The sequence below is a fragment of the Oncorhynchus tshawytscha genome, linkage group LG07 (assembly GCF_018296145.1).
Source record: "Oncorhynchus tshawytscha isolate Ot180627B linkage group LG07, Otsh_v2.0, whole genome shotgun sequence".
In the NCBI taxonomy this organism is placed as follows: Eukaryota; Metazoa; Chordata; class Actinopteri; order Salmoniformes; family Salmonidae; genus Oncorhynchus; species Oncorhynchus tshawytscha.
In genome coordinates, this window is record NC_056435.1 from 57,238,515 (window position 1) to 57,255,681 (window position 17,167).

General features: G+C 41.0%; 1 protein-coding gene across 1 annotated transcript in view; it reads left to right on the forward strand.

The window, feature by feature from the left end:
• Nucleotides 1–16,704, forward strand: part of LOC112254915 (inter-alpha-trypsin inhibitor heavy chain H3) — a 50,359-nt gene extending 33,655 nt beyond the window's left edge. Inside the window, exons 13-15 of the mRNA XM_024427875.1 lie at nucleotides 1,715–1,941; nucleotides 16,091–16,172; nucleotides 16,396–16,704. Coding sequence (XP_024283643.1) covers nucleotides 1,715–1,941; nucleotides 16,091–16,172; nucleotides 16,396–16,510 — 424 coding nt within the window. The 3' untranslated portion in view covers nucleotides 16,511–16,704. The remainder of the gene's footprint in view (nucleotides 1–1,714; nucleotides 1,942–16,090; nucleotides 16,173–16,395) is intronic.
• Nucleotides 16,705–17,167: the final 463 nt, after the last annotated feature.

Genomic DNA, 17,167 nt, shown 5'->3' on the forward strand with positions numbered 1-17,167 from the left:
CAGACAGAGTTCAGTGTGTCAAATCGGAGGGCATGCTGTCCGGTCCTCTGGCAGTCTCTATGGGGGTACCACAGGGTTCAATTCTCGGGCCGACTCTTTTCTCTGTGTATATCAATGATGTTGCTCTTGCTGCGGGCGATTCCCTGATCCACCTCTACGCAGACGACACCATTCTATATACTTTCGGCCCGTCATTGGACACTGTGCTATCTAACCTCCAAACAAGCTTCAATGCCATACAACACTCCTTCCGTGGCCTCCAACTCCTCTTAAACGCTAGTAAAACCAAATGCATGCTTTTCAACCGATCGCTGCCTGCACCCGCATGCCCGACTAGCATCACCACCCTGGATGGTTCCGACCTTGAATATGTGGACATCTATAAGTACCTAGGTGTCTGGCTAGACTGCAAACTCTCCTTCCAGACTCATATCAAACACCTCCAATCAAAAATCAAATCAAGAGTCGGCTTTCTATTCCGCAACAAAGCCTCCTTCACTCACGCCGCCAAGCTTACCCTAGTAAAACTGACTATCCTACCAATCCTCGACTTCGGCGATGTCATCTACAAAATGGCTTCCAACACTCTACTCAGCAAACTGGATGCAGTATATCACAGTGCCATCCGTTTTGTCACTAAAGCACCTTATACCACCCACCACTGCGACTTGTATGCTCTAGTCGGCTGGCCCTCGCTACATATTCGTCGCCAGACCCACTGGCTCCAGGTCATCTACAAGTCCATGCTAGGTAAAGCTCCGCCTTATCTCAGTTCACTGGTCACGATGGCAACACCCATCCGTAGCACGCGCTCCAGCAGGTGTATCTCACTGATCATCCCTAAAGCCAACACCTCATTTGGCCGCCTTTCGTTCCAGTACTCTGCTGCCTGTGACTGGAACGAATTGCAAAAATCGCTGAAGTTGGAGACTTTTATCTCCCTCACCAACTTCAAACATCAGCTATCTGAGCAGCTAACCGATCGCTGCAGCTGTACATAGTCTATTGGTAAATAGCCCACCCATTTTCACCTACCTCATCCCCATACTGTTTTTATTTATTTACTTTTCTGCTCTTTTGCACACCAATATCTCTACCTGTACATGACCATCTGATCATATATCACTCCAGTGTTAATCTGCAAAATTGTAACTATTCGTCTACCTCCTCATGCCTTTTGCACACATTGTACATTGTATATAGACTCCCCCTTTGTTTTCTACTGTGTTATTGACTTGTTAATTTGTTTATTCCATGTGTAACTCTGTGTTGTCTGCTCACACTGCTATGCTTTATCTTGGCCAGGTCGCAGTTGTAAATGAGAACTTGTTCTCAACTAGCCTACCTGGTTAAATAAAGGTGAAATAAAATTTTAAAAAAACAACAACAAATACTGTATGTCCTATTCGAAATGGAAAAGCTATCAGTTTAGTGATGCAGGTCTTTACATGTTGTACACATATAATTGTGTCATTCAAACTTTATCCGCCAAAATTACAGAAGTTAAATTCTTGAGTGGATTATCCCATTAAAGGTTTTGCAAACAAGGTAAAAAAATTTTTTTTTTACTATTTGGTAAATGTTTTATGCAAATAAAATTATTATTGTACTTAAATCATGTGTGTGTGTGTGTGTGTGTGTGTGTGTGTGTGTGTGTGTGTGTGTGTGTGTGTGTGTGTGTGTGTGTGTGTGTGTGTGTGTGTGTTTGTTTCAGGGTGCAGTCGAGCGGGAAGGCGAAGGAGAAGGTGAAGAAAGAGGCCCTGGATCTTTGTCTGAAGTACGGCTTTGTGACTCCTCTCACCTCCATGGTGGTCACCAAGCCCCAGGGAGAAACCTCACAGGTGGCCCACAAGCCCAAGGAGGGAGAGAAGCCCTCAGGATCCAGGCAAGGCTTCTCTGGGTCGGGTTTCCAGTTCATGAGTGGAGAAGCCGGATACCCCGGTGAGCAAAACTACCATCATCAATGCAAGCACACCAGCATGCATGCACACACCATAGGTATACACATATGCTTATGTGTGCACTCATACACACACATACTGTCTACAACAGTGAATGACAATTACTGTATGGTGTGAGTCAATGGAGTAAATAAAAGAGCAAATACTGTCAATCTATAAACATACAATTATAACCTGTATATTGACTTTAAATATACTACATGAACAAAATCTCATTCCAAAATCATGGGAATTCATATGGAGTTGGTCCCCCTTTTGCTGCAATAACAGCCTCCACTCTTCTGGATGGCTTTCCACTAGATGTTGGAACATTGCTGCAGGGACTTGCTTCCATTTATCAACGAAAGAGCATTAGTGAGGTCGGGAAGTGATGTTGGGCGATTAGGCCTGTGTTCCAATTCATCCCAAAGGTGTTTGATGGGTTTGAGATCAGGGCTCTATGCAGGCCAATCAAGTTCTTCCACACCGATCTCGACAAACCTTTTCTGCATGGACCTCCCATTGTGCACGGGGGCATAATCGTGCTAAAACAGGAAAGGGCCTTCCTCACACTGTTGCCACAAAGTTGGAAGCACAGAATTGTCTTGGATGTCATTGTATGCCATAGCATTAATATTTCCCTTCACTGGAACTAAGGGGCCTAGCCTGAACCATGGAAAACAGCCCCAGACCATTATTCCTCCTCCACCAAACTTTACCGTTGGTACTACGCATTGGGGCAGGTAGTGTTCTCCTGCCATCAGCCAAACCCAGATACATCTGGTCGAACTGCCAGATGGTGAAGCGTGATTCATCACACCAGAGAACAAGTTTCCACGACTCCATATTCCAATGGCGGCGAGCTGGTTCAACCGACGCTTGGCATTGAACATTGTGATCTTAAGCTTGTGTGTGACTGCTCGGCCTGGAAACCCATTTCATGAATCTTCCGACTAACAGTTTTTGTGCTGACGTTGCTTCCAGTGGCAGTTTGTAACTTGGTAGTGAGTGTTGCAACCGGGGACAGACAATTTTTACACACTACGTGCTTCACCACTCTGCAGCCCCGTTCTGTAAGCTTGTACCACTTTGTGGCTGAGACATTGTTACTCGTAGACGTTTCCACTTCACAATAACAGCACTTACAGTTGACCAGGGCAACTCTAGCAGGGCAGAAATTTGACGAAGTGACTTGTTGGAAAGGTGACATCCTATGACGGTGCCACGTTGAACATCACTGAGCTCATCAGTAAGGCCATTCTACTGACTGAAATAGCCGAATCCACTCATTTGAAGGGCTGTCCACATACCCGATATATATTTCTTTTTTTTTTTTTTACCTTTATTTAACCAGGCAAGTCAGTTAGGAACAAATTCTTATTTTCAATGACGGCCTGGGAACAGTGGGTTAACTGCCTGTTCAGGGGCAGAACGACAGATTTGTACCGTGTCAGCTCGGGGGTTTGAACTTGCAACCTTACTAGTCCAACGCTCTAACCACTAGGCTACCCTGCCGCCCCATATATACAAAAGTATGTTTTCTGTTTACCAGGGCCCCCTGCACAGCCAGTGTCAGATTAAGGTGGTTAAACAAATAACCTACCCCTAATTTTAATCTTCAATCTTCGCTGGGATATTCACTTCAGGATTTCCGGAAAAAAAAGGGGACTTTGAAAAAGTTGCTTGAATTTCTCAACCCTTACTGCTATTAATCCATACAAATGCATACTGTACATGGCAAAACAATCAAAATGAAGTATGTTTTGAAACGTCTGAAATACATCTGAGAGATATAGTAAAGTCCTGGGGGAAAAAATCTGCAAGGACCTCCCATTGTGCACGGGGGCATAATCGTGCTGGAAAAAACCCTATCAGCTCCAATTCATTTTACCGCAGAGTTATTTTGTTGGGAGTTAGGACTTCGGCATCCTTGGGTCCTGTACAGTTTGTGAGCGTCATTGTACACAACAGACGACGTGCGTGTGTGTTCGTGAGAGAATACGGTCTTAATAGTTTGTAGCTCAAACCGTTGTAGCTTAAACACTGCTCTAGGTTAGCTCCCATCCACCGCACAGGCAAATGGATGCATTGTAATGAGACGTGTCACATGCAAGATCCTGGAAGTCTATAATTCAAACTCACAGATCTTGACAGTAATTTAACTTCTTGGATATAGGGGGCGCTCTTTTATTTTATGGATAAAAAAAACGTGCCCGTTTTAAGCGCAATATTTTGTCACGAAAAGATGCTCGACTATGCATATAATTGGCAGCTTTGGAAAGAAAACACTCTAAGGTTTCCAAAACTGCACAGATATTATCTGTGAGTGCCACAGAACTCATGCTACAGGCGAAACCAAGATGAAACTTCAACCAGGAAATGGGCAGAATTTTTGAAGCTCTGTTTCCCATTGTCTCCTTATATGGCTGTGAATGCGCGGGAATGAGCCTGCCCTTTCTATCGTTTCTCCAAGGTGTCTGCAGCATTGTGACATATTTGTAGGCATATCATTGGAAGATTGGCCATAAGAGACTACAGTTACCAGGGGTCTGCCCGGTGTCCTTTGTCTAAATTGGTGCGTAATCTACAAGCTGCACGCAGTCATCCAGTGATTGAGAGGAGAGAGGAGGCTTTCAACGAACGATATATCATGAAGAGATATGTGAAAAACACCTTGAGGATTGATTCTAAACAACGTTTACCATGTTTCAGTCGATATTATGGAGTTAATTTGGAAAAAAGTTTGGCGTTTTGAAGACTGAATTTTCGTTTTTTTTTGGTAGCCAAACGTGACGCACCAAACGGAGCAATTTTTCCCTAAACAAATAATCTTTCAGGAAAAACTGAGCATTTGCTATCTAACTGAGAGTCTCCTCATTGAAAACATCTGAAGTTCTTCAAAGGTAATGATTTTATTTGAATGATTTTCTGGTTTTTGTGAAAATGTTGTCTGCTGATGCTAACGCTAAATGCTACGCTAGCCGCGCTAGCTGTTACACAAATGCTTATTTTGCAATGGTTGAGAAGCATATTTTGAAAATCTGAGATGACAGTGTTGTTAACAAAAGGCTAAGCTTGAGAGCTAGCATATTAATTTCATTTCATTTGCGATTTTCATGAATAGTTAATGTTGTGTTATGCTAATGAGCTGCGGGGATAATTACACTCCTGGATACAGTTTTTTTTTTCTGGTTTTTGTGAAAATGTTGCCTGCTAATGCTAATGCTAAATGCTATGCTAGCTGCGCTAGCTGTTACACAAATGCTTGTTTTGCAATGGTTGAGAAGCATATTTTGAAAATCTGAGATGACAGTGTTGTTAACAAAAGGCTAAGCTTGAGAGCTAGCATATTCATTTCATTTCATTTGCGATTTTCATGAATAGTTAACGTTGTGTTATGCTAATGAGCTGCGGGGATAATTACACTCCTGGATACAGTTTTTTTTCGTAGCTAAACGTGACGCACCAAACGGAGCGATTTCTCCTAAACAAATAATCTTTCAGGAAAAACTGAGCATTTGCTATCTAACTGAGAGTCTCCTCATTGAAAACATCTGAAGTTCTTCAAAGGTAATGATTTTATTTGAATGATTTTCTGGTTTTTGTGAAAATGTTGCCTGCTAATGCTAATGCTAAATGCTATGCTAGCTGCGCTAGCTGTTACACAAATGCTTGTTTTGCTATGGTTGAGAAGCATATTTTGAAAATCTGAGATGACAGTGTTGTTAACAAAAGGCTAAGCTTGAGAGCTAGCATATTCATTTCATTTCATTTGCGATTTTCATGAATAGTTAACGTTGCGTTATGGTAATGAGCTTGAGGCTGTATTCACGATCCCGGATCCGGGATGGCTCGACGCAAGAAGTTAACAGCATCGACATTCATCTTACAGCTGGAATCCATAGTGGTGAAACTGCCAAGTCCGTTTGCGATATTACAACAACAAAGACGGTACTTCAAACACTCGACAAGGACATCATTGTATGTAGTAACAAAACTATAACAAATAGCCTGGGCAGCCAGTGGCGCTGATTTGCCTATTACGGGACTCAGCGTTAAAGGCCCAGTGCAGTCAAAAACATGAATATCTTATGTTTTATTTCCAGAGTGGACAAAACATTTAGAACGCCTTCCTAATATTGAGTTGAATGTCTGTACACTCAGTGTATACAAACACTGAAACCACAATAAATAGCATCAGGATCAGTGTGATCAGGTTTAGATTAGTATAGGTAGATGCAATGATTAAAATGAAATCAAATCAAATCTACATTTTGTTAAAGTGTGATTTTTAAACAAAATAATTGTCACAATACTGTACACTTACTAGCATAACAAAAAGGAGAGTCAAAATGTGTAGAGGGACAACATTCCAATGAAAAAAATGTCAACAACAGTACAGAGATGCTGTATTAGTGCAATGGCCCAACCCTATTAAGCCAATGCACTTTCGTGGATCAGGAGGAAGAGGTGGTGGAGTAGGAGGAGCAGGTGGTGGAGTAGGAGGAGCAGGGGGAGGAGCAGGAGGAGCAGGACGAGGAATGGGCAAGTGACTACTTACTGTATCTTTCCCCTACATCATAGCTCCACTTGTTGAACATCAGTTTAGGTGTGCTCAACGTGTGATGTCTTTTGTCATAGGCTTGCTGCTTGATGCTGTGGAGGATTCATATTCTGCCTATATAATGGGTAATTGTTCCACGTTATAAAATAATTGTAGAATATTTTTTTGTCTGTTTGTGCTGTCTGTGTGTAGAGCCATGCCTGTTTAAATGCCCTCACTGACCAACTGATTGACTGTACGGTATGTGTGGTGCGTGTGTGTGTGTGCGTGCGTGCATTTGTGTATGTGTGCGCACGAGTGCGTGTCTGGCTGGCCGACAGTCTGGCAATGGTGTGTGTGTGTGTGTGTGTGTGTGTGTGTGTGTGTGTGTGTGTGTGTGTGTGTGTGTGTGTGTGTGTGTGTGTGTAGGATCCTTTGTGTAATGTTCTGACTGTGTGTAGGATTATCTTTGTAAATGTTCTCTCATCTTACATTTTCAACTGAAATAGAGGAACATCAACCAACTCACTCAAGTAAAACTGCAACTAGAGCTACACCTACAACTGGTACTGCAATAATTGTTTCTTTTTTGTTTGATTAAGATGATGCTGTTTTTTCATAAACTAATTATCCTCATCTCTCTACCCTCTGCATCCTATCTCTCTGTCTCTGTCTCTGTCTCTCTCTCTGAATTACATTTTCAATTTAATGGTCTCTATTGGCATGGGAAATATATGTTTACATTGCGAAGCAAGCGAAATAGATAATAACAAAGTGAAATATATATATATGTGTATATATATATATATTGTATAGTAAACATTACACTCGCAGAAGTTCCAAAGGAATAAAGACTTCAAGTGTCCTCTCTCTCACACTCTCACTCACTCACTCACTCACTCATCACTCACTCAGTGAGTTCTCCCCTGAGGTTCCTGTTGCCAGCTGAGGATCAGGCCCTGCCACTGTGCTATGACATCCCTGTGGCTCTCTCGCTCAGACTCCTAAAGGACCCCAACAATGGTGACCTGACCTTAGATATCAAATGTTCTTCAATGCCTTACTTCATTCATTCGTAAATTCATTAATTCCTTGACCTGTCCACATTATCCCCTCACTCCTCAAACATCTTTGAATGAATGAATGGTGTCCATCTTTTCCCAGAGTTGTCTATGAACGGTCAGCTTGGACAATCAGCCAGCGCAGGCTACCAGAAGATTGTGATCCACTACAAAAACAATCAACATATTGAGTTAGACATCACTGTCATCACCTTCAACAATGGACAGGATGCAACATATTTCTCCTGGAGACTGAAAATCAATCACAAAACAGACAGGTTCTGAATCACAGACGAACTACAGACCTTCTGATATAAGTCATTTTGTGCTACAGTATTGTTTGTTTCTGTGATTAGATTTCTGCTTTAGCTTATTGTGCAGTGCAAGGTGTTTTAATTATATTATAATGAGTGAGTATATCCCCCCCCCCACACACACACACACTTCCAGAACAGCCACAATTCATCGGGGAATGGACTCTACTAGGTGTCAAAAGCGTTCCACAAGAATGCTGGCCCATGTTGACCCCAATGTTACACACAGGAAACTGTTGAGCATGAAAAACCCATCAGCGTTGCAGTTCTTCACACACTCAAACTTGTGCACATATTCCCATACCCCGTACAAAGGCACTTAATTCTTTGGTCTTGCCCATTCACCATCTGAATGGCACACATACACAATCCATGTCTTAATTTTCTCAAGGTTTAAAAATCCTTCTTTAACCTGTTTCCTCCCCTTCATCTACACTGATTAACAAGTAACATCAATAAGGGATCATGGTTTTCACTTGAGTTCACCTGGTCAATCTATGTAATGAAAAGAGCAGGTGTTCTTAATGTTTTGTGAACTCAGTGTATATTACTTAAGTTGCCTTTCTACATTTAAACATTTGGTCAAAATAGATATTTACTTTTTTTGTCAATTGAATTGATATGTCACTTCCTGCAGTGTGTCTCTGATCCTACGGGACAAGGAGGTGGACATCACCATAGGGTTAACACGGATCATCATCATGCTCTATGAGAGGAATGGAATTAAGTTCCTGTGGCCTGTCCTGAGGCAGCGCCCGACAGGAGACAATATTATGGGGATCATGGGTGAGTGAAACATTATCAGTTAGGACTACATTCCACTTCATATTCCTTTGTTTCTATGTGAGTGATTACATTTTGTTGAGACGCTTTTGAAAAAAAAACAAGTACGATAACTAGGAAATGTGCCCTAAAGAATTCCCACTATGGATGCTCACTAAATTGACGAAAATACAGTAGTTAATGACACAGTATGCTGTTTAGCACTCACTTTTATCCAAAGCGACTTAAACATGCATGCATACATTTTACATATGGGTGGTCCCAGGAATCAAACCCTCGATTCTGGCATTGCAAGCACAATCTCTACCAACTGAGCTATAGAGGAACACTCCTGATTTATTGTAGCTGGGGATAGATTTTAACAAGGCTAATCTGAAAACAAGGCTCCCTAAATTTTATCAGCATATCGAATGTGCGACATGGGCTGGCAAAGTCCTGGACCATTGTTACTCTAACTTCCGCAATGCATACAAAGCCCTCTGTCGTGTCTTTGGCATCATTAAAGTGAAGACTGTAATTTTATCAAATCAATTCTCTGTTATTATTATTACGTGATTAAACAAATAATGTAAATGTAATTAACTAGGAAGCCGGGGCACCAAGGAAAATCTTCAGATTACAAAGTTATAATTTTCCTAATATAACTTTTCAGATATTTTCATATCTGGTCAATTAGTCTTCTAATTAATGAATTGTTCTTTACCTCACGTTAGGCTCATTCCAAACATTGTAAATTGTTGGTTATCTGCACGAACCCAGCCTTCACTATGAATCATCCAGACATCAATTGTCTTAATTTATTTACTAACTAACTAAATAATCACAGAAATGCATAAACAACAAACAAAGTAGATATGGTTACAAGGAAATGATAGGGGATGTGCCCTAGTGGGCTAAACCGGTATGGCGGCTTGGTAGACAAAGGGACTGAGAAGGGTGCAAAAGACAAAAGTTACTACACAGTTGATAATTATAATAATTGAAATGCTAATCCTTTGCACATGAACGCTCACTCATTCGGAAGTAATTGCCGAAGTCGAGGATTGGTAGGATGGTCAGTTTTACAAGGGTATGTTTGGCAGCATGAGTGAAGGATGCTTTGTTGCGAAATAGGAAGCCAATTCTAGATTTAACTTTGGATTGGAGATGTTTGATGTGGGTCTGGAAGGAGAGTTTACAGTCTAACCAGACACCTAGGTATTTGTAGCTGTCCACGTATTCTAAGTCAGAGCCGTCCAGAGTAGTGATGTTGGACAGGTGGGCAGGTGCAGGCAGTGATCGGTTGAAGAGCATGCATTTAGTTTTTCTTGTATTTAATAACCTCTTAAGGCTAAGCAAGACGTCAACGTCTCATCTAGCCACTAGCCCAGGGAAATGCGTAGCGCCAAATCATATAGTACTCGTTAAAACTCAAACTTTCATTAAATCACACATGCAGGGTACTCAATTAAAGCTACACTCGTTGTGAATCGAGCCAACATGTCAGATTTTTAAAACGCTTTTCCGCGAAAGCATGAGAAGCTATTATCTGATAGCATGCCCCCCCCGAAATACCTGAAGGGGACGTAAACAAAAGAATTAGCGTAGCCGGCGCTACACAAAACGCAGAAATAAAATATAAAACATTCATTACCTTTGACGAGCTTCTTTGTTGGCACTCCAATATGTCCCATAAACATCACAATTTGGTATTTTTTCCCGATTAAATCCATCCATGTATACCCAAAATGTCCATTTATGAAGCCCGTCTGATCCAGGAAAAAACAGCTTTCCAAAACGCAACGTCATTTTTTTTTAATTAAAAAAGTTGCCTATAAACTTTGCCAAAACACTTCAAACTACTTTTGTAATCCGACTTTAGGTATTTGTAAACGTTAATAATCGATCAAATTGATCACGGGGCGATCTGTATTCAAAAGCAGCAAGTCTTGAAATCATGGGCGATATTCTCTCTTTCATAACTTCCCCCGGTGTACCCGATGACAGGAAGTGCCTATTTCTCATTTCACCAAGGATTAACTTCAACCCAATTGCCAAGACTGGCGACATCGTGTGGAAGCTGTAGGAACTGTAAACTGGGCGCTATCTATTTTCCCTTGCCATAGACAATACAGAGACTGGCGGAGGGATATATATTTTTTTGTGAACAGTTTTTTCTTGGGGTTTTGCCTGCTACACACGTTCTGTTATAGTCACATACATGATTTAACCCGTTTTAGAAACTTCAGAGTGTTTTCTATCCACACATACTAATCATATGCATATACTATATTCCTGGCATGAGTAGCAGGACGTTGAAATTGTGCGCGATTTTTAACAAAAAGTTGAAAAAATTCACCCGATCTTTATTAAGAGCAATTGGAGGCCATGGAAGGAGAGTTGTATGGCATTGAAGCTTGCCTGGAGGGTTGTTAAATTAACACAGTGTCCAAAGAAGGGCCAGAAGTATACAGAATGGTGTCGTCTGCATAAAGGTGGATCAGAGACTCACCAGCAGCATGTTTTGGGTAGCATCGAGCAACAACATTGATGTATACGCTGATTCAATGAGTGAGTTTATTAGCAAGTGCATTGGTGATGTTGTACCCACGGCGACGATGAAAACCTTCCCCAACCAGAAACCGTGGATTGATGGCAGCATTGGCACAAAACTGAAAGCACAAACAACTGCTTTTAACTTCTTAGGGCTGCAATCCCGTTAACGGGATGATATGACAACAGCCAGTGAAAGTGCAGGGCGCCAAATTCAAAACAACAGAAATCTCATAATTAAAATTCCTCAAACATACATGTATTTTATACCGTTTTAAAGGTAATCTTGTTGTTAATCCCACCACAGTGTCCAATTTCAAATAGGCGTTACAGCGAAAGCACGACAAACTATTATGTTAGGTGACCACCAACTTACAGAAAAAACTTTTTTCCTGCCAAAGAGAGCAGTCACAAAAAGCACAAATAGAGATAAAATTAATCACTAACCTTTGATCATCTTCATCAGATGACACTCATAGGACTTCATGTTACACAATACATGTATGTTTTGTTTGATAAAGTTCATATTTATATCAAAAAATCTGAGTTTACATTGGCGCGTTACATTCACAAGTTCCAAAAACATCCAGTGATTTTGCAAAGCCACATCAATTCAACAGAAATACTCATCATAAATGTAGATGAAAATACAAGATATACACATGGAATTATAGATATACCTCTCCTTAACTTCTTGCGTCGAGCAATCCCGTATCCGGGAGCGTAATCATAGCCTCAAGCTCATTACCATAACGCAACGTTAACTATTCATGAAAATCGCAAATGAAATGAAATAAATATATTGGCTCACAAGCTTAGCCTTTTGTTAACAACACTGTCATCTCAGATTTTCAAAATATGCTTTTCAACCATAGCTACACAAGCATTTGTGTAAGAGTATTGATAGCTATCATAGCATTAAGCCTAGCATTCAGCAGGCAACATTTTCACAAAAACAAGAAAAGCATTCAAATAAAATCATTTACCTTTGAAGAACTTCGGATGTTTTCAATGAGGAGACTCTCAGTTAGATAGCAAATGTTCAGTTTTTCCAAAAATATTATTTGTGTAGGAGAAATCGCTCCATTTTGTTCATCACGTTTGGCTAAGAAAACCCCCCGAAAATTCAGTCATTACAATGCCAAACTTTTTTCCAAATTAACTCAATAATATCGACAGAAACATGGCAAACGTTGTTTAGAATCAATCCTCAAGGTGTTTTTCAAATATCTATTCAATGATAAATCATTCGTGGCAGTTTGGTTTCTCCTCTGAACCAAATGGAAAAATACACGCAGCTGGAGATTATGCAATAATTTTGACGGAGGACACCAAGCGGGCACCTGGTAAATGTAGTCTCTTATGGTCAATCTTCCAATGATATGCCGACAAATACGTCACAATGCTGCAGACACCTTGGGGAAACGACAGAAAGTGTAGGCTCATTCCTGGCGCATTCACAGCCATATAAGGAGACATTGGAACACAGCGCCTTCAAAATCGGGGACATTTCCTGTTTGAAATTTCATCTTGGTTTCGCCTGTAGCATCAGTTCTGTGGCACTCACAGATAATATCTTTGCAGTTTTGGAAACGTCAGGGTGTTTTCTTTCCAAAGCTGTCAATTATATGCATAGTCGAGCATCTTTTCGTGACAAAATATCTTGTTTAAAACGGGAACGTTTTTTTATCCATAAATTAAAAGAGCGCCCCCTATATCGAAGAAGTTAATGCAGCCATTGTGTTATATATTTTTTTTAACTTACGGAAAAAGCAAACCATGCAATAATCTGAGACGGCGCTCAGAAAATAAATAAAATTATCCGCCATGTTGGAGTCAACAGAAATCACATTATAAATATTCCCTTACCTTTGATGATCTTCATCAGAATGCACTCCCAGGAATCCTAGTTCCACAATAAATGCTTGATTTGTTCGATAATGTCCATTATTTATGTCCAAGTAGCTACTTTTGTTTGCATTTTTAGTACACAAATCCAAACGCAAGTGCAGGTCCATCCGGACGTCGGACGAAAACTTCAAAAAGTTATATTACAGATCGAAGAAACTTGTCAAACTAAGTATAGAATTAATCTTTAGGGTGTTGTATTCATAAATCTTCAATGAAGTTCCAACCGGAGAATTCCTTTGTGTGTAGAGAAGCCATGGAACGCTGGTCGCTATCATGTGAATTGTGCATGACCAGGACCTGGCTCTCTGCCAGACATCTGACTCATTCAGCTCTCATTCAGCTCCATAACACAGTAGAAGCCTCATTCAAGTTTCTAAAGACGGTTGACATCCATTGGAAGCCCTAGGAAGTGCACATTCATCCATATCCCACTGTGAATTCAATAGGGGCTGGGTTGAAAATCGACCAACCTCAGATTTCTCACTTCCTGTTTGGATTTCTTCTCAGGTTTTTGCTTGCCATGTGAGTTCTGTTATACTCACAGACATCATTCAAACAGTTTTAGAAACGTCAGAGTGTTTTCTATCCAATAACAATAATGGTATGAATATATTAGCAACTGGGACTGAGGAGCAGGCTGTTTACTCTGGGCACCTTTCATCCAAACTACTCAATACTGCAGCCATAAGAAGTTTTAATCAGGGCAAGGCGACCGGAAACATGACCGAATACAAACAGTGTTGCTATTCCCTCCGCAAGGCAATCAAACAAGCTAAGCGTCAGTATAGAGGCAAAGTAGAGTCGCAGTCAATCATGGACTACAAAAAAAAACAGCCCCGTTGCGGACCACGATGTCTTGCCCCCATGCAAACTAAACAACTTCTTGGATTGCTTTGAGGACAATACAATGCCACCGACACGGCCCACTACCAAAACTTGGGGGCTCTCCTTCACTGCAGCTAACATGAGTAAAACATTTAACATGTTAACCCTCGCAAGGCTGCCGGCCCAGACGGCATCCCTAGCCTCGTCCTCAGAGCATATGCAGACCAGCTGGCTGGTGTGTTTACGGACATATTCAATCAATCCCTATCCCAGTCTGCTGTTCCCACATGCTTCAAGAGGGCCACCTGTTCCCAAGAAAGCTAAGGTAACTGAGCTAAACGACTATCACCCTGCAGCACTCACTTCCGCCATCATGAAGTGCTTTGAGAGACTAGTCAAGGATCAAATCACCTCCACCCTACCTGACACCCTAGACCCACTCCAATTTGCTTACCGCCCCAACAGGTCCACAGACGACGCAATCCCACTGCACACTGCCCTAACCCATCTGGACAAGAAGAATGCCTATGTAACAATGCTGTTCATCGACAGCTCAGCATTTAACACCATAGTACCCTCCAAACTCGTCATTTAGCTCGAGACCCTGGGTCTCGACCCCGCCCTGTGCAACTGGGTCCTGTACTTTCTGACAGGACGCCCCCAGGTGGTGAGGGGAGGAAGCAAAAGCGCCTCTTCAACCTCAGGAGGCTGAAGAAATTTGTCTTGTCACCAAAAACACAAACTCTTACAGATGCACAATTGAGAGCATCCTGTCGTGCTGTATCACCTGTCGTGCTGTATACTGAGTCATACTGACTCAGGGGCGGGGCGGCAGGGTAGCCTAGTGGTTAGAGCATTGGACTTGAACTTGCAACCGGAAGGTTGCAAGTTCAAATCCCCGAGCAGACAAGGTACATATCTGTCATTCTGCCCCTGAACAGGCAGTTAACCCGCTGTTCCTAGGCCTTCATTGAAAATAAGAATTTGTTCTTAACTGACTTTTCTTGTTAAATATAAAGGTTACAAAAATATCTAGCCACTTTAACTTCGCTAGGGTAGGGGGCACTATTTTCACTTCCGGATGAAAAGCGTGCCCAAAGTAAACTGCCTGCTACTCAGGCCCAGAAGCTAGGATATGCATATAATTGGTAGATTTGGGTAGAAAACACTGTCAAGTTTTCGAAACTGTTAAAATAATGTCTATGATTATAACTGAACTGATTAGGCAGGTGAAAACCTGAGAAAAATCCATCCAGGAACTTTACAGATACTATTTGGATTTTTCGTCTGCCTGTTGTGACTGCGTTTGAGCCTGTGGATTACTGAACAAAACATGTGAACAAAACTGAGGTTTTTGGATGCAAAGAGAGACTTTATCGAACACAACTAACATTTATTGAGTAAATTAATGTCTTGTGAGTGCAACCATATGAAGATCATCAAAGGTAAGTGATTAATTTGATCTCTATTTCTGACTTGTGTAACTCCTCTACTTGGCTGGTTACTGTTTGTAATGATTTGTCTGCTGGGCACTGTTCTCAAATAATCGCATGGTATGCTTTCGCCTTAAAGCCTTTTTGAAATCTGACACCGTGGTTGGATTAACAAGAAGTTAATCTTTAAACTGATGTTTTACACTTGTATGCTTTATGAATTTTTATAGTGAGTGTTTCTGTTTTTGAATTTGGTGCTCTGCAATTTCAATGGAAGTTGGCCAGGTGGGACGCTAGTGTCCCACGTACCCTAGTGAGGTTAATAATTGAAATTTGGATGTAATAAATGTATCACTAGTCACTTTAAATAATGCCACTTTATATAATGTTTACACACACTACATTACTCATCTCATAAGTATATACTGTACTCTATACCATCTACTGCATCTTGCCTATGCCGTTCTGCCATCGCTCATCCATATATGTATATGTACATATTCTTATTCGTTCCTTTACACTTGTGTGTGTATAAGGTAGTTGTTGTGAAATTGTTAGATTACTTGTTAGATATTACTGCATGGTCAGAACTAGAAGCACAAGCATTTCGCTACGCTCGCATTGACATCTGCTAACCATGTGTATGTGACCAATAACATTTGATTTGATTTGATTAGAGCTACAGAGGACCACCTGCTCATACTGTCCATTTGATTCATGGTGACAGTATTTTTACTGTGTATTACAGCCCGTCCACCTGTTGCCTATAAGGAGGTCCAGGGAACAACAATGAAACTGAAGATTCAGGACAAAGAAGTAGAAGTCTCCAGGTAAGATCAACTGTCTGTCAGAAACTAACTGCATGTATAGTGATCTTGACTGTTCAGAGGATGTGTGTCTTCAGCAATGATGTGTCTTTAGTGTATTTATTGAGTTTATATTTTGATGATTATGTTTAATTGTATAGTTCTTTGGGAATAGTTAGGGAAACTGGAGTGTACTGTATATGCTAAGAACCTTGTCTGTGTGTTTTTTTGTGTGTTTTTTTTGTAGGGACTCTGCTGTGGATCTCAGCGTTCGCTCTGCCCCCACCGTGGCATGCTGGTTGCTGCCTCTTCAGTCTGCCCTACAGGGGGAGCTAGCTGACTTTACCGTCACACAACTCTAACTGACCATGTAATTGTTCCCATCACCAACTAATCAACACTATACATACAGTAATTCTGTTCTAGAATTAAGAAGAGAAACAATAAAGCCGGAGGTTTCTTTATAGAGTCCAATGAGTTCACATAATAACACAGCTAAATTCTCCTGTTACATATTCATTGTTGAATAAATGGATCCTTTTTTGAACAATGACAACTTTTGTGTTGCATTCCACACTCTTCAATAAATAATGTTTTTGTGACTAAACTCAAGCGAAGGATCAATATAGAACAAAACATACTTGGCACCATCAACACACATACACACTCTCTCTCACACACACACTCACATACTGTATGCGAGCACACACACACACACACACACACAAGCCTATTGTGTGCCTGTATTTGCATACATTTTTCACTCTCTGACTTCCGTTTACACTGAGGTCAGTAGCTGTTTGCACTGGGTGGGTCTGGGAGGTTGTGGGTCACCATGTTCATAGCATGGACATTAAACATTCTCTATTTACAGCTAACCATAATTTTATCAGCTGTGTATCGTATGATCTTAGAAGTCATGTGTGTATCATCCCCACCAGGGAAAAGCTATTAAGCAATCCAGGAATGCATTTCTGTAATAGTTCTCTTGAAGTAAGGTGACTAATACAGTTTACAGG